The sequence below is a fragment of the Papaver somniferum genome, chromosome 9 (assembly GCF_003573695.1).
Source record: "Papaver somniferum cultivar HN1 chromosome 9, ASM357369v1, whole genome shotgun sequence".
NCBI classification, from domain to species: Eukaryota; Viridiplantae; Streptophyta; class Magnoliopsida; order Ranunculales; family Papaveraceae; genus Papaver; species Papaver somniferum.
The window spans coordinates 129,938,732-129,961,347 of NC_039366.1; the positions used below are offsets into that span (position 1 = coordinate 129,938,732).

Sequence of the window (22,616 nt, forward strand, 5' to 3'; positions counted from 1 at the left end):
GGATTGCGGCTGAGTCACGACCAGGTCGCTCTCTTTAAGACGTTTCGTGGCTCTGCCTTGAGTTTTGTGCAAGCAGTCTTTCTTTGTCACAACGTCCCCAGGATAAAACAACCGAGAAAAACTCTCGTCGATCTCTCACGCACACAGTGAGAAATCGATCACTTTCACTTTTTTAATCTTGCTTAGAAAAAACTTGGTCTCTTGATTCACAAAAACAGTATATGGAAAACTCTTACTTTTCTGTTTCTCAAAACTGGCTTATTATAGCCTTCGCAATTAGGACAAAATTAATGGGAATAAATTTTGGTTTTAATTGTCTCCATAAAATCATGTGTAACAGTCCAAAAACGGTCAAGTAATTTATGCCAGAATAAATACTATTTAATCTGTAATTAAAACCTGTGAAAACGTTTTGAAAGAAAAAAAAAAACTTTTTTAAAAGGAGCAAAAACTACTTTCCGAATTCAAGAGACCTCCCAAGGCCCCGCTCCCGGACTAATGTTATATATATTATTAATTATATACATCCAAGGCCCCGCTCCCGGACTAATGTTATATATATACACCCATCAGTAGGGGGAGGGATTCGATCCTGAGACCTATTCCTCCGGACCCAAAATGTTTAACCACTAGGCCAAGCTCGAATTGTTGATATAAATGTACAAAATAATTATTTTAAAACATATATCCCAACGGATTGTATCAGAAATAATTGTGGTTTGAATTTAAAGACACTCCAAGCCCCAAGCAAATGTTGGTAATCACTGATTATATCCTTCTTACAACTCTAGGCTATCTAATCAGAAAAGTGATACTACTTATAGTGTGCAACAACAACCGACACTCTCACATAACCAATCAATACAACCATCAAACAATTAGCATTTTGAAGAGAAACTAATGCTTAAGCATTATAATAAAGGGTAGTGTCGTTATGTCTTAAAAGAAACTAATCAAGTAGTTCACCTATTGGCCAAAGATGCAAAATAAACGGTAATGTTGTTATGTCGCAAAAGACACTAATGAAGTAGTTCACATATTAGCTAAAGGTGCAAAGCTACAAGTTAATTCCGTTTTCTGGCCCGAAAGCCTACCAATATGGCTACCGTCTATTATCACAGAGAAACTTGATGTAACTCGATGAGTTTTTTAGTGGAAGTTTTATCCTTTCTTATTAAAAAAATAATCAGCATTTCGATACATATCCTTTCCCGCGCCGTTACGACACGGGTTGATCCCTAATATGACATAAACAAAACAAAAACTAAAGACGGCCAATCACCACAGCTTAAAATAGTGTGAGAGTCATTCCCTAATTTCATATAATTGGACGATCGAAGGGAGTCTTTCTGTTTATTTATTTATTTATTTTTCCTATGTCAATCTATTTTTTTTTTATTATATTACTAGGCCGAGGCTCAATCTTTTTCGTTTCCGATTTGTTGTTTGATCGGCTGGTCCGTATTCTACGGAAATCTTTTTTAGTCATTCGCAAAAATAATTAGATTATAACGGTAAAACATCGAGCTTATAAGTTAGTTCGGACTTGCGTCCCTAGTATTTGTGGTTGTGTCGAATTAGCCTGGGCTTACAGTCCCGGTCGTGGTCCCTTGAGGATACCATAGTATTTTGTTGATCGGGTCAAATTAGCCGGGGCCGTGGTCCCTTGAGAATACTATAGTATTTTGTTGGTCAGTTCAAATTAGTCGGGGCTTACAGCCCCGACCGTGGCCCTTAAACATTCCCTAATGTTTTGTTGGTCGGGGTTGTGACACTTAAATCTCGCACATAAATCTTTACCATGTTTTTTATTTTATTTGTTTTTTAAAAATATCTTTTAGATTAGTTGAGGCTAACTTAAATTTTCTTGATAAAGTTATGGTACAAACCATTATGCTTATTGGATGATTGAACGTTCGATGGACCAGAATATATCTGGTGTATACGAATAATCTTCATGGAGGGTCATCCACCAAACATAAGCCAAACAGACCCTTAGCCATATGTTTTGCGTGAAGATGTATTAGTAAGGAGATATTTGGTTGCATTAAACATTAAACCTCTTACCCAATTCACTCCTCTTCCTCTATTAGGTTTTCTTTCTTCTCCTTTCCTCTTTAGACAATTTTTTTTTAAAATCATCAGCTCTGTTTTCTTTTATTTCACCGTATCCATCCTTTAAATCATCCATAATAATAACTTAGTATTAATAATTCAATATTATTATGATATAGAGAGACGAAGTTAAGAATTAGAAGTCGTTAATGGAGGGGAAGAACTATAGATAGAAGACCATCTGTTGGTGAAACCGTTAAAGAATGATGCTCTTCTGTTCTATGAATACATCTACTTAGTGTTAGCCTATATTAACGGAAACTTAGTCAAATTAGGAAATCCAACGCTGCAGTCAAATTAAGAAATCCAAGGATCCGACGCCGTTAAATAATCTTTAGAATCATATTTTTATTAGGAAGCCAAGGGATCGGACGGACGTCTATATAGGACATATAATCGATCAATCTCAATCATGGGATGACGAAATCGATGGCCGGATTTGTAAGGCTACACACACCACTTCTTTTTATAATATAAATATACTCATATAGGGCCAAAATATAATCTGTTTGTAACGCCTTTTTTTTCATCGCAAAAATTGAAAGTCGATTGGTCTTTTTTCCACGAAATTGGACCGACAATTGGACAATCATCAACCACGAAAATAATTGGGTAAAATCAAAACGACCGGAAGTCCAACTGATTGGTTGTGGTTGTGTCGTAAAAATGGCAAAAAATCGCCAGTTATACTTTTAATTTTAATCATGACGATTAATTAACAACAAAATTCGGCCATTAGATCTAAGGCTGTTTTTGCTATTACAAAAAACTGTTACAAAATTGTTAGAAAATAGTATTACACAAATATTACATTATTAATCAACTGTTACAAAAATCGTTACAAACCTGTCGCAAGAAAACAGCCCCAAACTTCGGTTGTCTGGCACTACTGCAGCAGTAAGGCTAAGTCCTATGGGTTAGATTGAGCTGTTAGATTAGCCAAAAAAATCGCAGTTCAAAAAAAAAGTGTTGTCTATTCGTTAACACTAGTTCTCTCTTCAAGCATTTACTCACGCTTGACACTACACCATTTCCAGGATTTTGTAACAGTACAACTTGTCACAGTTTATTTTTTAGTCACAGATACACTTTGATGAATCTTGTAACAGTTATAACAGTTATTAAATTTTTTAACCGTGATAATAATTAGGAATATTAAATTCTTTTATTACTCACAATAATATTTGTTGCAAATTATCAAAACAATAACAATTATAATCAGAAATGATGATTCCACCCAAAATTTTCACTACTCCTGAAACAACCCCAAATTTACCACTCTTAGAAATTTTCTTGTCACAATTTTCCCAACATTTTCACAAACTAACAATTGTGTTTAATTTTTTAAATCAAAATTTATTTTTGTTTTTATTTTGTTACCGATTAAAGGCCTTGTATAAATTTTATTAGTAAGTAAAAATAAAGCTCTCTTTTTATTTTTAATTTTCTTAATTTAGAAAATTGTTATAAAGACTAAGTCAACAAGTCATGACCAAGGTTAAAAAAAAAAAACAAAAGTCATGACTTAGTAGGAAAAATTAGAGTTGGACAAATACCACCTTCGTCGAGACTCGAGAGAACCATAGAAGAAAGAATATCTTCTTCCTTTGTTCTTTCCGCCATTAACACACTCAGAGTAAAAAAATAAAACAGATCGTAAGTAGAGATGTTTCACCAAAAACAAATCTCTGTTTGATTCAAATCTGATAAATTTAGCTAGGTATGTATTCTGTTAATTACTTGGCTTTGACCTAAATCCGAACGATGAAGATGAATAAGATGGTTCAAAGTTAATTCTGCTGATGATAAATTTCGTTGATTTATCTTCGAGGTAAGTGGTTGAGTTCTATATTTCTTCGGAATCAGTTGATGATTTGTTTAGTTATATGAAATTCTGGGAAAGATTCGGATGAAATTAGAGGGTATTTTGAATGTTTAGATTGATTAAAGAGCTGATTTTTTGATGTGGGTTAGATTAGTTTAGATTGATTACAGAACCGAGTTTTTTAATTAGTATGAGATGCACATATACAATTGTTGTTGAAGCTGAAGCTGGCTTTAATCAGTTCTTCATCGATTGCAACAAAAGTTATAAGTTGTTTAGTGGGAGCACTTGCATCAATTTACCCTATTTTTTAACTCTGAATTTTGACATTAAGTTGTTTTAATTTTTGGATATGATGGATCTTTACAACCCCTGTAATTTCCTACAGGGTGGAGCAACTGCATCTCTTGTTGATATAATTGGGTCTGCTGCAATTCAGGTGCTAAAACAAGTGGTGTTTCTGTTGAAATCAACATTTTTTACCTCGTTCTGGGTATCTTGATGTGGGTATTCTCACCTTTCCTATTCATTTCAGTGCTAGATACATAATTCTTATGTATATTTTTTATGTTACGAATTGTGCCAAAAGTTAAAACTTGGATTTGATCATATCTAATCTCCAATTCAGGTAAGTACCAATTATCTATGGATAAGACTAACTGTGTTGTTTTTATATCCAATGTTTATGATTACATTTATGCTCGATTATCTATGGATAAGTACCAATTAGCTAGTATGAGATGCAGAAATAGATAATTTGTTTTTGGAGCTGAAGCTTCCTTTAGTCTGTTCTTTATCAATTGCAACAAAAGTTATAAGTTTTTTGATAGAACTAAACTGATGTCTCCCCCTAGATTTACTTTGTTGAAAGTTATCTCTAACTGGATGTGGATGCAATGATGAATAAGCTGTATAGCTTACTGAGCTTTGATAGAAACATCAGTATGGCGGATTTAGCAAACTTCTTAAAGTCCTTTGTTCTGCAGCAGCTAATACAAACAATTGGTTTGTTTATCATTAGTGTAATGGTGCAATGCATTTTTTAGTTTCTCATTTGTAGCCGATTTAGGTTGTTCAGTCATTTTAATCACCTTTGAATGATTTTGTTGGATGTCGAAACTGAAAATGTAGGTATACTCTAGTGCCGAACTTTGTCAATTGTGAAAAGGCTAAGCTATTTACTATGCTTTTAACTCTGTCTTTTTAGTAGTTATGGGTGTGAATGGTCTTAAGCTCTCAATTCCTACTATTGAAACAAAACTGAAATTTGTTTACTTTTTTCAGTTACTGTGATATATGCAAGCATATTATACTGTTAGGATTCAGGGAATAAGCTGCTGATGGTCCAAAATGTTCCTAACCTGATAGATATATGTAATGACAAGCGATATCTTTATCCTTAATTGTCCAATGAATGACACAATGTTCCATCCCCTGTGTTTTTGAACTATTGATTTTCAAGTAAATGGTTTGAATGGTTATCTCTTTATTGTCACAGAGAACTTCTCGAGCACAGAACTTTAGAGAGTCACTTGTGGAATGTCGGCTGCTGTGAATAAAGCTTGGATGAATGAACCAGACATATTTAGCAAAACATATAAAGATGGGGTTAAATTTTTCATGAATTATGCAGCTACATATGGTAATTCGGACACAACATGCCCATGCTCTAAGTGTCAGAATGGGAAACGTTTGGAAATGTGGGAAGTGAGGAAACATCTTTATGAGAAGGGTATTGACAGGGGTTATGTTATTTGGTTCTTTCATGGTGAAAAAGAGGGTGATAGCGCAGCAAGGCATCCAAGTGGTAATTTCATACCAGCTGAAATCAATGATGAGCAAGCTAGAGAAGGCGTAGTAGAAGATTTGGGTTCCTTTGTCGATGCTGCTTATGGAGTTTTTGACCGGGGAGACGAATTGTCCGTCTGCAGACTTGGTTGAGGCGTTTATCAAGATAATAGAGGAGATGGCTGACATGGTGTAAGTTTTATCTGCTACTCATTCATACTTTTGCATTACAAGATTATGTTTGTTAGTCCAGTTTTCTATTCTACTTTGGATTACAAGGTGGTGATTCTGGAGGAGGCTTGGATAGGTCTGAGTATGGTTATGAACTTCCACCATTTCCTGATGAACTTGTTCCTAATTATAACCTTCACAGCGACGGTATTAGTCAGGTGTATGGCTGCATAATATAGTAACAAGGAAGAGATCGAGTATGTTAATAATTTTTGGCCTAGCTATTTCGCAACCATCTTCGTAAAGAAGATTATAAACTAGTGTAGATTTATTTTTTATTTTACCAATATAATTATTTGTTTATATAATTGATTCTGAGCATCCTGTTATTTTATTCTTCATCATTCTGAGCAATGCCATAGGTGTATGTGCACTGTCTAATTTATTTGGAATTTCAATGGGATGAGCATTTTACAAATATATATCATGGATGATGAGTGCCTCACGGGCAGGGTTATGATTTGTCACTAATGGAATGCATTCTTTTAAACAGTGATAAGGTAGATCATTTGGAAATATGGATGCCCTCCACCGCCAGCGAGCAATCTGTGAACTACTTGGCTCAAGTAAGAATCTTTGTATCATAACTTTGATCACTGCTTTAGATGGTACAAGATGGTCAGTTTCTGTTTTTTCGTAATGTAGGCAATACTTCACTGATAGATAACTTCAGTGCGTACAATTACTGCTCTTAATAAAAATTTTCGGAACAATCTGTTTTCACTTTCTTGAATGATTGAATCGGTCATCCTGTCAGTCCTTGATTATTGTTGAGTACCATTTTTTTCTTCAGCTTGGGTTTACATACTGAAGGCTTGATGGCGAGGCACATGCTGGACAGATTACGCGTCATTAAAGGGCTGCATTACTTTGAGGAGCTTTATGGCAGCTCAGGGTGTTAGCTTTGAATTGTTTTGGGTTAAATTTCATAACGAATGGAACGATTCTGTTGTACCTGTGTTCGTAATGAATGTATGAATCTTCTTTGAGAATGCATGAACTGCAGATTGAAAAATAAGAAATTGCACGCCTGGGTTCCAAGTTCAGTTTTAATTGTATTACAGGCCCGTAAACTGGAAGTCCAGGTCCATGAAAATGAAATGATCTGGGCTACCCGTATTCTTTTTTATTGTAACAGAAAGAATTGTTACGGTTATAACTGTGACACAAATCGTGAAGAAAAAATAACACACGTCATCATAAGCCGTGACAAAAAGGACGACACGTGTCAATGAGTAACTGTTACAAATTAATGGCAACACTAATATGTGTTACACTAACCGTAACAAAAAAAAGAGTGTCACCGGAGCAATCGTTGCGAGGATTCAGTAACACTCAATAAGCGTTGCTCTATATGTAACTCTCTAAGACACTGTCATACTCTGAATTGTGGTTAATAGAGAGTAACAGTTAAAACCGTTATGATAAATGTGACAAATAAGACACGTGTCGCTATCATAAAATTAAGTCAATTGTGGCTATTAATTATTATAACGCTTGTTACATGTGACTGTATCTGCCTTTTCTCACAGATAAAACTGTTACAAAATACCATCACAATTATTAATGACGGCCTATTTAGTACGGTTATCACCGTTACAAATTCAATATGTGACAGGTATATCCTGTAACAAAATCCTGGAATTAGTGTGAACTAGCAGCGAGATAGTTGCGCTGAATGGTTCAACGCCATAAAAATCACTTTTTCGCTGAATGCGTCAACGCCGGGCGATTTATTTTTTGATCTGGCGACTGAGATTTAAAGTGTTGAACCAAACAGCGGTGGGCTGGTAATCTAGCTGCTAGATTAGCACTTTCATAGAACTTAAGAGGTAGTCCTAGCTTACGTGGACTGCTAGTCTAGCTGCTATATTAGCACCCCCTCATAGGACTTAAGAGGTAGTCCTAGCTTACGTGTGCTAGATTAGCACACCGCTAAGTCCTATGGGCTAGATTGATCTGCTAGATTAGCAGTTAAGTGTTACAACTAAAAAAAATAAAATGTGGCCTATTTGTTAACATTAGTTCTCTCTCCTAGCTAGCATGTGCTTGCAGTTGAACTAGCAACGAGATTGAAGCGTTGAATGGTTCAATGCTAAAAAAATCACTTTTTCGCTGAATGGTTCAGCGCTGAGATATTTATTTTTTGATCTGACGATTGAGATTTAGAGCGCTAAACCAAACAACGCTGAATAGTGGTCCCAACTGACGTGGGATGCTAATCTAACTGCTAGATTAACACTCCCATAGGACTTAGGAGGTAGTCCTAGCTAATATGGACTGATCTAGCTGCTAAATTAGCACCCATAGGACTTAGCCTTAGCCTAACAAATTTATTCATGATCGTATTCATGACTGTGTTTACTTTTGCATTTCAACCGAACGGTTCAAAAGTAACTCACTTACAGGGGGCTAGTCAATTGATATTTGTGGAGAAATTGAATGAATTTTAAAGACTTTTAAAATCTCTTGTTAGTCAATAGAGAGTTTTTCAAAATCTCAAACAATCTCTGTAGTTGGATTGTAACTTTCTAAAAGTTTTCAGAATTCTCTGTTATTGGATTTGGATTTCGAAATCAATGACTTATGGTTTTGAGAGACTTGTAGAGACTTTTATTACAAAACATACCATAAATGGCTAAAACAAAGTCTCTCCTAAGTAGGTGATATTTTGAGAGACTTTGTTCTTTCTCTTTTCTTTAAGGATTAAACATCAAAATATTAAAAACAATAACCAAATAAGCTACAATTAAATTCATAAAAAAAGAAATTGTTGTCTTCCAAAACCCAATAAGTCAAATACCTTATGTTCCGTCTCGTTTTGATTTTATTGGCAAAATGGTTACAATTTCTATTAGCCATGCATGGGCTAAAGTAAGCTGAAATTGTTTGTCCCATGTGTGTAAGCTGAAATTCATATTTATTTTATTGTCTCAATGAATCACCATAATTCCTTGACAATCATTCAGAGAGTCTCTCAAAATCTCTAAACTCACGGAGAGTCACCCAAAATCTTTTGTATAAAAAGTATTTGAGTGTCTCTACAAATCCCAATTGACTAACTCCCTGTTAAATCCCGAGTCAACTCATCCAGTTTCTTCTTTTAGGCGAATAGTAGTAATACATTACTCAAACTCTCTGACCCTTCTTCCCTAAGAGCAATTCCTATGGAATGAACAAACTCTAGGTTTGTTCATTTTGATCCCACAATGGGATGAACAAACCAAGAAAATGGATGTTCAAATGAACAGATCTGTTCATTTGAACATCGAGACACTCCACCAGGCGCGCGTCTGCTCAAATATCGCGCGCCATTACTAATAACTCTGGCGACATCATGGCTGACGCCCGCGTTTTCGAGAAAAGCGCGCGTTTTGGTTGACGACGCAAACGGTTTTTTTTTATATCGCCGAGTTGATAATATGAGCGCCCCCAGGTACTCTCATCCCTGCTTCCCTTCCCCTATAAATTCAGTTCGTCTGGAGACTTATACTCACACCTTCCTCAACATTACACAATTTTCATACCGTCTCTAACTTTTTTTTTCAAACAAAACTATTCATATCAATTCAATCTTTCATAAAAATTTCATCTTTAACAAATATGTCATCCTCACAACAACGATCACAACAACAAACACCACAACGATCACAACAACAAACACCACAACAAACACAAACACCACAATCACAGCAAAGGAACACAATAATTCGTGGTCCAAAGTATACAATGGATGAAGACGAGTCACTTTGCAGAAATTATGTATTATATACATTAGATGATATTAATGGTTGTACTCAAGCAAAAAAAACTTTTTATGGTAAGATTTTACAAAAAATTTGTGAAGAAACCGGTAACAAACATGGTTGTGATATCGATGGGTTGTGTCAACGTTTTTGAGATACATCACATAATTAGTGGTCAAATAGGGATCCACCCGTACAATACTAAATATCTAGGGAAATAAAAGTTAAAACGAACACAAATAACAGAAAAACAAAGTGATTACCAGAAGAGAAGAATCCAGCCCTACCCAGAAAAACAAAGTGATTACAAAGAATCGACTGTTACAATCCAGCCCTACCCAAGCGAGAATTCTGGGTCCGTCCCTGCAAAGATATGCTGTGATATGTACATATATACATGTATCACTGGAAGCCCAAGGATTAAGGTCTGTTTGTAGGAGTTTTAGACTCCATAAAAGAGTTTCATTTGTTTTTATTCGATACTTTATATAGAGAAAATGAAGTGGTTGCACCAAAATGGATGTCTTGTTGCTTTGATTCAGTGGTTAGTAACATTTTAGCTGGGATGATTTGTGTGATGCTTATATAGTTCTATCTGAATGCTAGGTAAGTTACTGAGAAGACTTATTATCATGGGGTGAATGCTTTGTCTTGTGCATGAACTTCATGAAGTATTGTGATGGTTCTCAGTAAAAGTATTGGTTAGTATAAGTATTTCTTGAAGGTTATTTGTCCAGTATGCCTGCAAAGTGACGGTAGAGACAAAGATATGGTTGCTTCCTCTGGTGTTTATAGTTACTATAACCTGGTTGAAGATAGTTTTAAAGCAGTTGTTTAGATTTCTCCATGCTTCTTGTTAAAATTTGTTTTCGTTGGAGTACTTTCTTTTGGGTTTAGAAGTGGAAAACCAAATTAATATGCAGGGAGGTTAATTTGATTGCTTATTATGAAGTTGTTCATCAGTATGGACTGTATACATGGGATTAATGTGAATATAGATGGTGGTTCCTGGTGTTGATGGTAATACAAAGATGTATTCAGTTGAGTGAGATATGGAGTATTTGGTTTCATGTTCTCTTGGAAAGCAACACAGAATGAGCTGAAGATCAAACTTGTCAGGGAAAGGGTTTGGTGATACAAACGTACATAGAGGAGGTCTGTAGTGTGGACTTCGGTGTTCAGTGGAAGAAACTGAAGTCGATGCAGTTGAAGGTGAACAATTATCTCGCAGTTCTAGTAATCAATAATTGTGGTTAGAATGTGTTGGCGTTTATCCGTTAGTGGTCAACTGAAGTGGATAGCGTTGGTGCGCAAGTTGTTTATGCCGGAGTCACATAAGTTGTATGACTGTTTTTGCGGTCAAGCAGTGTTACATTGTAAGTAGAGAGCTGCTGTCAAAATGATAGGGGTATATGTTCATAGAAAGAATGAGAGTTGCCTTATCAAACTATAGGGGCTTGCCTGTTGTAGAGTATTGATATGGAGCTTACCCTGCTATTACAATATGTATTTAAATATCTAACATGTTGGTTGTTGATTCAAGTGGGGGGACCCCTACGAGGTCGTGCTATGATTCTTGATCATTCTAGCAACTTATTTTAGATAGTGGTGTGTGCAAGGGATATGTCGATGTCATTTAGGGATTATAAAATTTGGATAATTAATGAAGTTACTTAAATGTTGTTCAGGTGATTTGAATGACATTGAAGACTAATTTAATACAGTAAATTTCTCTTTTGGTAGGTTCGGTTACTATAAGTAAAAGGGGTTACTTGCAAGGCCTATTTTACAACTTTGGTCAATATTACCTCTCTCTAATTTTATAGGAATCTGTTTCTTTAATTTTCTTTATACAACTTATTTCCAAATACATCTCATTACGATCTTACTTCAGCATTACTATGTCTCCGTGTTGGGAGTATTCCCCACTATATGAAGGTTAACAATTTTGTTGATGATAGAAAGAAGTAGTTTTAATACAGGTCCGCCTTCTATTTTTTTACGGCAGATTTGTATAAAACCATCTTTTGGTGGATTAACATTATTACTATGAGTTGTGTGGGCTATCTCTGATCTGATGAACCAGCTTCCCGATGCTCTGATTAACTTCTTATTCAAATTTTTAGTCTGGCCAAGTGTTGTTGACGTCCTTGTTTTATTAATTGGACTGACGAATTATCAATCTGAACCTCAGTAAGTCATTCTAGTATTCTAATTGTATGATTTTCAGAAACCTCGTCCTCTTTCAACTTCGGCTGCGGATACTGCACAAGGGGAAGGAGATGAGCAAGTAAAAAAAGTAAGTTCTTGCTAACTTTACTGTACTTGTGACTAATGTTTGATAAGATTGTAATTAGCTTGTTACAACAGAATCAAATGACAAAACTGAATCACAGCTTAGCCTACTAAAAGAATTCCTCAGTTTTGGATGATGAAGTTGATTTTCTTTTTTTTCTTTCTTTTTTTTTCTTTTCTTATTTTGATATGTGTGTTATTATGCAGAATATCTGTTATATTCGTCGACAAGGATGGAGAAGAGACGAAAATCATGGTTCCCATTGGCATGTCCGTGTTAGAAGCTGCCCATGAAAACGTTATAGAACTTGAAGGTAACTAGTAGTCGTATTTTATTTAGTATCCGAACCTTCAATTAATCATATCTCAGCTATCTATTTCTCTCCTGAGTATAATATTCTCATGCAAAACACAAAACGATGAACTCAGATTCCTTTTCCTTTCTTTTTCATTGGTTACTCAAAAGTTTTCCTTCTAATATGATAGAGCACTTAGTGAAACAAGATTATTCATCAACATCGGAATTGATAAGTTCTCTTGATTTGATAATAGGAGCTTGTGAAGGATCACTCGCGTGTTCCACGTGTCATGTGATTGTGATGGTATGTACATAATTGCGCATCGAAGTTCTTGTATGATTTCTCTGCTCTAAAGATGATTTCAAGCTAACGTGTAACGACCATCTGTCATTTTAGGATACAACCCAAAGGATACACACATGTACAATAAGTTAGAAGGTCCTACAGACGAGGAGAAGGACATGTTGGATCTTGCCTCTGGGTTAACCGAAACGTGAGTTTACCTATGATGCTTTGCTTACCAAAACAAAATAACCACCTCCCTCTTATAAAACCAGTTTTGTGCCCATTGATAAGGAGTTACTTATTGCTGGGTGTACTCTTGCAGGTCACGTCTTGGATGTCAAGTGATTGCACGGCCTGAACTTGATGGTATTCGCTTAGCATTACCGGCTGCAACCCGGAATTTTGTCGTTGACGGGCACGTACCAAAACCACACTAAACATTCTCCAGAGGAGAGCTTCCAGATCTATCAACATGATAGTCCTCATTGAAACGCTGGTGAATACATTTGCTTTTGTTTCTGTGTTAGGGCAGATATGAGATTTAAATTGGGTAATCTATATTAATTGAATTTAAAGAGTATAAGATAGATATCTATATAGGATCAGGTGCTCAACGGTATTGTTGTCTCGTGAATATATATATATGAATCTCGTAAATTTATCATGCCTGATTAACGATAAGTAAGTTCAACCATTGCATCTCGTCTTTTTATTGTATTTGTCTTTATCATCTGCCTAATCTAACTATGTTAGCTAATCCTCTCTCTGAAGTATGTTTTGTTGTTGGAAGCATTGCTCGTTCATTTACGAATTAGCTGTAGGAATTAGCGTACGACTTAGAATATATATACATATGTATGTGTGTGATGTTATGACCATGCTAGGTTTGGTGGAATGGTAAAGGGACCTGTTTTGTCTTGCTTAATCATTTAAGCAGATTAGTAAAATCAGTAGGCAAGTTTGGATAGCAAACTTACAAGGTCTGATGTTAGTTTAAGCATACTTAACTACTTAGCATGCTACGGTTAAATGAAATTCTTCATCTTATTATTTATGTGGTCGTGGTTGAAGCTGTGTGTGGCAGTAGTGTCTTTGGTTTGAGAATGACACTGTGGCCTAAGAAGGAATTTAGAGATTAAATGTATTGACCAATTTAATTCGAATTCTAAATGGTATATGAGATGCGTCCTGTTATGTCATTTAAGTTGCTTGTTCCGGAAACGGGCAGCTGGATTCGATGTTTAAATGATTACAACATTTAGGTAAATTTCAATGAGTACGTCCTGTTACACCGTTCTAGAGCGTCTGTCGTTGAAATGGGCACTTTGAGTCCGTCTCTTTGTTATTGGTGTATGAGATCAGTTCCAGTATATCATCTCGGGTGTATATAGAAATGTTGAACTTATTTGGTTATCATATAATGGTGAGTTTAGATTTACTGGTTAAAAACTATTATGGTCGACAATTTGATTAGAGAATTCACTGTATTTCCTGCTAAATTTCTATTGCAATATTTCTGGTATTAATTGTGATAAGTTAATTTAAATCTTGGGTTTGTTGTAGCGGGAGACTCAGTGAACTTGTTTGGAGTTTAACTCCCGTTGATTATATTTTTCAGGTGTTGTTAGGGACCGGGAAGGAGTTCGATTGATTTTAGTATCGGTGGATATCCAGAAGATGTCTAACTGAGGGTGGACAATACACTTGTTCTTTTATCTATTTGGCTATGTAGTTGTGAGGCAGTGGGGATATTTGCACCTGGGTAGTCTTCTTTATATTTTGTATTTGTTAGTTCGACGACATTTGTGCATGGATTATATTATTGAAGTCAAGAGCACCGCACGTAATTTCCCTTCTGCACAGTGTTTGGTCACTGATTTCTATTGAGCGCAACGTTTATACACCGAGAAATAACACAGTACATTTATACACTGACAAAATAACACAGTACATCGTTTATACACTACTTTTATTTGGAGTGCGGAGTTTATACACTGTCCAAGAATAGATACAATCCTAAAATGTCAAAAGCCTACATAGTACATATAAATTTCATGGAAAAACTTTTACCTGCCAATCTATGTGGTCCTCAATACCATCACAACGTTGTGCCCATCCATCCACAATGACCGGATAAGCTTCCTTCCGCCACAGAACAGATGCAAAGAAATACTGCCAAACAATGGTGTTACACTAATTTATTAGAGTACATACCTGTTGCACCTCAAGTACATACCCGCTGCACTGACTAGAAATAAACGTAAAACAAAAATCAAAGTGAAGTACACTTTAATTTGAATTACACTATCTACAAAAAGTCAAGAAATGTCAAAATGTACTAATTTTTTGGTGGCAGTCATTGTCCAGGCAGTTTAATCATCTAAAGGAAGTGTAAAATACCAAACCTGAGACAATCGATCAAGAATAGCTTGTTAACCCGTAGTTCCAAATCGACCTGCTCTGCCAGCCTGCAAAGAGAAATATATACTTAGTTAACAAAATTTCTTGTTTACAGAGGGGGTGCTGCCTCTCAATCTTGCTTGGTTACTTTGCATAAGAATACATTACAATTACAATTAATAAAAAATTACAGAAAATCAAGTTTAGCACTGCACTGCTAAATTATATATAAAAAATATGGGTTCACTTAGAATCAAACTCACCATGGCACCATCTGACAACATTTTCTGCAAGTAAAAAGATGCAGATATGTACATACAGAAACTTGATTCCCCCGATAGCCTACAACCCATCAAAATCCCCTTCAAACTCCAACCTTTACATAAATTTCAAAGATGATAAACACTATATTCCATCAAAATCACTACTATTCTATTCTGGTAAAAAATGAGTACATAATAAACGCACTTTGTGGAACTGAGAGTACATAAGAAGTGTACTCCAAAAAAAGAAACAATATTAGCATCAAAGCTCAAAAAAATTCCCTCTCTATTACAGCACATTATATTATTATCAAAACTACAAATGCTAAAACAGCATTAAGCATCTCCGTTTGAAAACCGTAGTAGTTATATCAAGTTGTTCGCCGTCAAACCCCTCACATATAAGTTATTGCCAGGAGGGCATCTACATCTAGTAAGCAAAAAATGGAATATACACACTCAACGATGATAAATAAATAATCAGCAACATCACTCGAATATGCACCATTTCTCGACTACCAAAACCTAAAAAATGCAAGTCATTCACAGTAAATCAAATCCTAAACACTCAAGATTAAGATAAGTTTACGGTCTGCTTATAATTCCTTAATCACAAATCTACAAACATTAAACCGTATCCAAACAAAGAGTAACTATAATCCTGCATAGCCGTGCTCAGTCTGTAAAAACTGTACTCAATTTTTATGACAGTACACCAAATATACATCCAATTCATTTCTCTTTTTTTTTTACTGAAAGGCCTCAATTCATTCTTTATACATCAATAAATAACATTCCAGATAAGCATTTCAAGCATGTATCCTTGAATAACCCCAATCCATGACTATATTACTAAGTAATTTAAACAATTTTCGATCTCAAATTAACATATCAGTTTTTCCCATAACGTATTTAATATCCAAAATATCATACCAAACAGATCGTCAAAAATAGATCGAATCAATTTACGGATAAGCAATCAAACATCCAAAATTTGATTACTAATAAACTGTAACTAGTAGATCTAATCCAACACATCATTCCAATTTAAGCAAGATCATATCAATTGATGCAACTACCACAAATAAAAAACTCAGATCTGAAAATAATATCTCAAAACCATAATAAAAAAAATGAAAATAAGACTAAATTAAGCATCTCACCATTTTTTGGGGTTGTTGGAATAATCAATCGAAGGAGATAAAGAAGATTAAATCCAGGGCACTAAATCTTAGGTGCAAAAACTGATCCGTCGATCAAAGACCTAGCAAGAATCTTCATCGCCAGTCGCCAGAGCTCTTCAAACCGAGAGAGAAAATGAAAATAAATGAATTAAGACTGGTTCCACCATAAATATATATTATGGGCTTTTTCGGTATTTTGGACGCTCCAATTTCCTAGCACACGTGTGGCAGGACCTGTGAATAAAAACTTGGGTCCAAAATTCTTTTTTGTTTCTTATTATGGACCGACGGTTAACAGGCTCTTACCGGTGGACCTGCCAATAACTAGGCCCATAATAATAATACCTATTGGTAATTCCTACAATATTATTCCCTCTATCCCCTTTTAAAAGGGAAAGGGGTTTTCCAAACCCCAAATTAGACGAAGGTGTTCATATTTTCACCATAAACCTTCCTGATTTATCCCTACCTTGGAATCATATACAAATATAAAATATTATGTTAGTCCAATTTTCCAAAATAAAATTCTTAAACAATTCACTAGATTCCAAATTTACTCTAGAATCTAGGAATTAAAAATTAAAGACTTTAATACTTTTGAAATTATTAATAAGGGTAGATTTGGAAAAATTTAATCTCTTTTCTTTTCTTAATCTGTGTGAAAACACCTATCTCTTCATCAGGGACGGAGGGAGTAAGATTTTTGTTATAGGGAAAGCTAAAAGCCTAAAACGTTTTGGGGAGAGCTGACTCTTGGTCTAAGATATTGGACTTTTACTCGACTAAGGCTGAAATATAAACAGTTTGGCATCCTTGGCGCAATTCCTATAGAATGAACAAACTTGGCATTTTGCTACCATAGGAACTGCTCTTAGTATTTGTCGGCTTTTTCTCTTCCCATCATCGTGAATCCATGATCCCGATTCCCGACAGATCATCTCCCGTGTCAAGCAAGCATGGTTCTCCATTCTGACCATTAATTAATTTGGATCTCCAAATTTGATGTCTAATTGATTTTTTATCTGTAATTAACAAATCTCTTCATATTGTTACCAACTAATGTAAACCATCATCAAATACTCTCAGCATGACATTAACAAATCTCTTCATATTGTTACCAACTAATGTAAACCATCATCAAATACTCTCAGCATGACTACTGGTTTCTATCACTCCTTTGTATTAATTTGTACAATGTTGTGTTCTCGTTGAAAAACTTCCCCTGTGAAACGCAACTAGTGATCCCATGTCCCTAACTCTTTTAGTCATCGGAGAGAATTTAACCCATTCATACTGTATTTGATTATTTGCACCCATTTTGAAGGTTGGATGAAAAACTTCAACCCTGCACAGAAGTTTTGGTGGAAAAGTAACGTGTGATCGAAGGGTTTTAAAGAGTTTTTTAGTTACACCCATATTGACCTGAAACCAATATTATTTGACCACAGTCAGCTTTCCCCTAGGCCCCAACCATTTTGGCTTTCCCTATTACAAAAATCAAAGCAACTTTGTTAACCGTACAAACAACCAATCCAACAAAATAAGGGAAAAACTATGGAAGTTTAAAGTTCTCCCAATGCCTGCTGTGAAGAAATAACTACAAAATCAAGTGTGCAGAGATAACAGATGACAAATCATATTCAAAGTCGCGGCGAAGTGAGATCAGTAGAGGCTTCAAGGAATTGAAGACCTGATGCACATAACCATATTTCCTAAAGAGAAGAAAAAAAAAACATATCTGGCATGTTCTTTCAATCAGCTGGATGAGTTTTCTACTTTGTCAGCCAGAGCTGCTAATGAACACTTTAATTCCTACTCTGCTGAAAAACCAGTTCACACAGGTCTTACATACAGAGAGAGGGGGGCTAATAAGATCTCATAAGAAGGCAACAGAGTCATTCAAAGAGCTAATATCGCATGTTAATCACACAGATGGATAATAGATTCATTCAAACAACACAAAAGTTAGGTTTCTTCTTAACGGAGAAGACAAAGTGGAGTGTTACTTAAGAAATATATAGAGCATCAACAAAAACCTAAGATCACCATCCCTCAAGCTTATTTGCCAATCGTAAATCCCAAGATGCGGCTTGTTGCTTTGCCATGGGCTTTGTACTGCAACCAAGTAGCTAAAGTCACTCCCACAACTCCACCAGCTGCCATTTTCGCAATATTTGCACCTGCCTTTTTATATACGTTTTCAGAAACCTCCTTGACTCCTTCACCCTCTGCAGAGAAGTTCCTTACTGAAATGAACTTTGCACCTAAACACCTAATTTGGGGAACCATTGTTCTGAAAGGTTAAAAAAGAACCATAATTAATCCAACAGATCAACAGAGAATCCAAATACAAGGACAAATAGAAATACTAACATAAAAGATCTTATTAAGTAACAAAGAAGAGAGAGTGATTACCTCAATGGAGCTGACATTGTTGTGATTAACAAGAAAGTTTTCTTCGTATTGTGATTAACAAGTAAGTTTTCTTCGTATTCTGAAAATATATAACAGAAGGCCGGAATCAATTCATATTGAATAAATCTTAACATAAAAACTCTAACTACGTAATAGAAAATAGAAAAAAGAATTGATGGGGAAGGGATAGATCTGAAAAATATATAAAGGAAGATTACAATTAGATGATTGTTAAACACCCACAAGGCTAGAATCAATTCATATCAAACAAATCTTAACATAAAAACCCTAACTGCATAAAATAAAAAAAAATAAAAAATTGATGGAGAAGGGACAGATCAAGAAAATATATGAAGGAAGATTATAATTAGATGATTGTTAAACACTCAGAAGAACCACTTCATATCGAACAAATCTTAACATAAAAAACCTAACTGCATAAAATAAAAAATACAAAATTGATGGAGAGAATATATAAAGGAAGATTATTATTAGATGATTGTTAAACACCCACAAGGCTAGAATCAATTCATATCAAACAAATCTTAACATAAAAACCCTAACTACATAAAAGAAAAAATAAAAAACTGATGGAGAAGGGACAGATATAGAAAAAGGGTGAGAGAAAAAAAAGAACCTGCAGGCGGCGATACAAACACAGATGAGATGAAGATGGGAAATACACTAGTCGGTTAATTATATATATAGAGAGAGAGCGGAACTGCCCATGTCCGATTCAACTCGGCTGACAACCCCGATAATAATTCAATTACTAACGGCACCCGCTTTTCTCCACGAGACGAGAGTTTTGGCCAAAGATGATCAAATTCGAACTGGTCCACTTTCAGCCAAACTCATGCATTCACCCGTTCGCGCTGAAAATCGGCCGTTTGGAAAAACAATTGCTTGAACGGCTGATCATCTGCCCCTCAATCATTTTCTTTGTTCAGTTTGTTAATCTGTTTAAAACCGTTTAGTGTGGAGCCTTTGCGGATTTTATCGTTTAAATCAATGTTTTAAGAACCGGTCCGATCACCTAACTAGTAAAACCATTGGGTTAGGGTCAAGTGATTCGACAGGTGGTTCACTGGGTTATATATAATATAGTCATTTTTGTTAATAGTGACAAACATATATTACTTTAGCAGTAACTAGTTTGAAACCCGTGCTACGCACCGGGTACGACGGGAACCGGTACCCATTTGGTGAATCGTGTCTTTGCGCCGCCCCCGTCCCAAAAGAGGTCCCAATTAACAAATGCAATGTGTAATGAAAACCAATTATCATTTAATAGACTAACAATTGGAACCAGATTCACCCATTACATAATTTTAAAGTTTGGGAGATTAAGAAATCCTTTTAAAGAAAATAGTTTTAAAATTAATTAGTAGTTTTCGACATTTCCAACATTTGTACTCTAAAAATAATTTGTAAGTCCAAATTTAAAGTTTGTTACTCAAAGTAGCGCTACAACTACGCTTAGTTTTGTTAGACTTTAGAATGCCTATGCAACATCTTTTGGTTAATCAATTTTTACACCTTAAAAGTAAAATACAAAGTCATAATAATTCTACCTCAAAACACCAGTAATAACGGGTAGTTCGACCAATCTTGTGTTTACTTCACCTGTTATACACTCTCACCTTCCGTACATACCATATCATATACTTGCATCAGAAATCTAGCAGCCAAGTCATCCTCCAGCTCCAACTCCACGTAGTTAGATGAAGAATCGCATTCGATATATAGTTGTTTCAGTATCTGATATTACATACAACAAAAAAATAATATTAATATAAAATAAATTTCCAACGGCAAATAGTGCATATGAAGTGTTCCCGTTGAAGGTAATATAATCAAGTAAATGTATTGTCATATCTTTTTTCAGGATTCATATACTCGTGTTGAGAATCAAGTGCTAACTCAACTGCTCCTCTAGGATCTAACTCCATGTAGCTAACTAGATAACTGCTTCAGCAGTGAAGGGACGACCAAAGTACGGATTATTTTTGAGACGCAATTTGTAACATTTTTTGCAACAAATTTTGTAACAGTAATTTAATAACATATATAAGCGTAATATTTGTGTGACAATTATATTTGTAACAATTTTGTAACAGTATTTGTAACATTTTTTTGTGACACTTCGATCGGATGGCTGAATTTTGTTGGTAATGCACGGTCATGATTAAAATTGGAAGTATATGTGACGGTTTGTTTGCCATTTTTGGGGCCACATCACCGTGAATCGGTTCGACTTTTGGTCGGTTTGATTGCGCCTAATTGTAGCTGTGGATTATGACTTTCCAATTTTCGATCCAATTTTGGGAAAAGAACACCAATTACCGACCAATTTTTGCGATGAAAAATAAATATAAAAAAACGTCACAAAGAACTACATTTTAGCTCCCCTAAGGAACGTATATCAAACATGTTATATTTCCATTAATATTTGATATTAGAGACACTTAATGCATGCCTTAAGAATCTAACGATCAACTGAACTGCTCTTTCAGGATCCAACACCCCATAGTTAAATGAAAGATATACAATATTAATATAAAATAAATTGTCAACATTAAATATTGCAAAGCATATGAAGTGCTCCCGGTCAAAGAAGATGTAATCAAGAAAATACACTTATATATCTTTTTTCAGAAATTAAGCATGTTTTCTAATTACATGGTTGAGACCTTTCTTGGCTTCCTCGCTGTCATAGACAACCTGCACTAATGCGAGTAATTTAGTGAAATAAATAAAACACAAAAAACGCAAAACCCTATTAAAAAAGATAGAAAAAAAAAGAATCTAACAGTAAAGAAATTTAACGAATAAGAAATCAAATAGAGCTTAAATGACATGAATACGATCTCATATGATAAAAATCTCTTCTCTTATAGCAGATAATTAACTCAGAGTTTCATTATTACATATACGTCTTTAATCATTTGTTAATGTCTTATTCTTAGGTTTTGTGGAGTCATCTAATATATGTGATAGCGTTTTCTTTACACTATGTTTTTTTTCTTTGGATAAGCCTGAAAAGACGAGGGTACCCAAATATACCATAATCTTAAATTTTTCCACCTAGAAGTCCTCTTATCGAAAGTGATTGTCTATGGACTAAGTCGATACAATACAGCGAATCGGTAATCACACTTTGTGTGATCGTCTATGGATACGAGATCGACACAATAGAACAGTCAAAGTGTGATTACTTGATAATAGGCGCGTACTTAACCAAACTCTATAGGATCACTATCAAGTAATATGGAGTTAACGTTTGTGTAATTTACTTTAAATTATAATAACAACAATTATAATTGTGGAAAATAAATGTAAATAACACAGCAAGATTATGTTAACGAGGAAACCGTAAATGCAGAAAAACCCTGGGACCTAGTTCAGAATTGAATACTCTTAGAATTAGGCCGCTATAAAAAATCACACCAACTTCGTATAGTGGAGACCAAGCAACTAAACCTATAGTTCACCTAGTTTCTTCAGTATCCCTGCGCTTCCGACATTCAATAAGTGCACGCACTGGAACAATTCCTTTGGTTCGTATTCCAAACAATAAAGGGACAACAAATTTGTTCGGTAACAACTCTATTCAATCTCAGTGATATGGGTTAGACAAAGGCTCTTCTGTATAGTACAATAAACTCCTTTGTCGGGTTTAGATCAATCTATCCAAAAACTACCAAAGTAGCAGAGTTTAGACTTTGCAATCAACAATATAGAATCTACCAAGACACTATATGATGATG

General features: G+C 35.1%; 1 protein-coding gene and 2 long non-coding RNA genes across 3 annotated transcripts; 2 read left to right on the forward strand and 1 right to left on the reverse strand.

Annotated features, from left to right (window-relative positions):
* Positions 1–3,684: 3,684 nt before the first annotated feature.
* Positions 3,685–6,981, forward strand: LOC113307940. The gene is made up of 5 exons (XR_003339383.1): positions 3,685–3,946; positions 4,329–4,443; positions 5,439–5,920; positions 6,453–6,525; positions 6,753–6,981. It is a non-coding gene; the product is annotated as an uncharacterized LOC113307940 (long non-coding RNA).
* A 4,067-nt stretch (positions 6,982–11,048) lies between these two features.
* LOC113312584 (adrenodoxin-like protein 1, mitochondrial) lies at positions 11,049–13,021 on the forward strand. Its single transcript, XM_026561328.1, has 6 exons — positions 11,049–11,081; positions 11,936–12,003; positions 12,208–12,314; positions 12,553–12,602; positions 12,710–12,792; positions 12,907–13,021. Exons 1-6 carry the CDS (start codon positions 11,049–11,051, stop codon positions 13,019–13,021), a joined length of 456 nt encoding a protein of 151 aa, XP_026417113.1.
* A 5,289-nt stretch (positions 13,022–18,310) lies between these two features.
* Positions 18,311–19,603, reverse strand: LOC113313742. The gene is made up of 3 exons (XR_003342013.1): positions 19,484–19,603; positions 18,847–18,925; positions 18,311–18,724 (listed from the first exon to the last, which is right to left on the reverse strand). It is a non-coding gene; the product is annotated as an uncharacterized LOC113313742 (long non-coding RNA).
* Between the last annotated feature and the right edge of the window lie 3,013 nt (positions 19,604–22,616).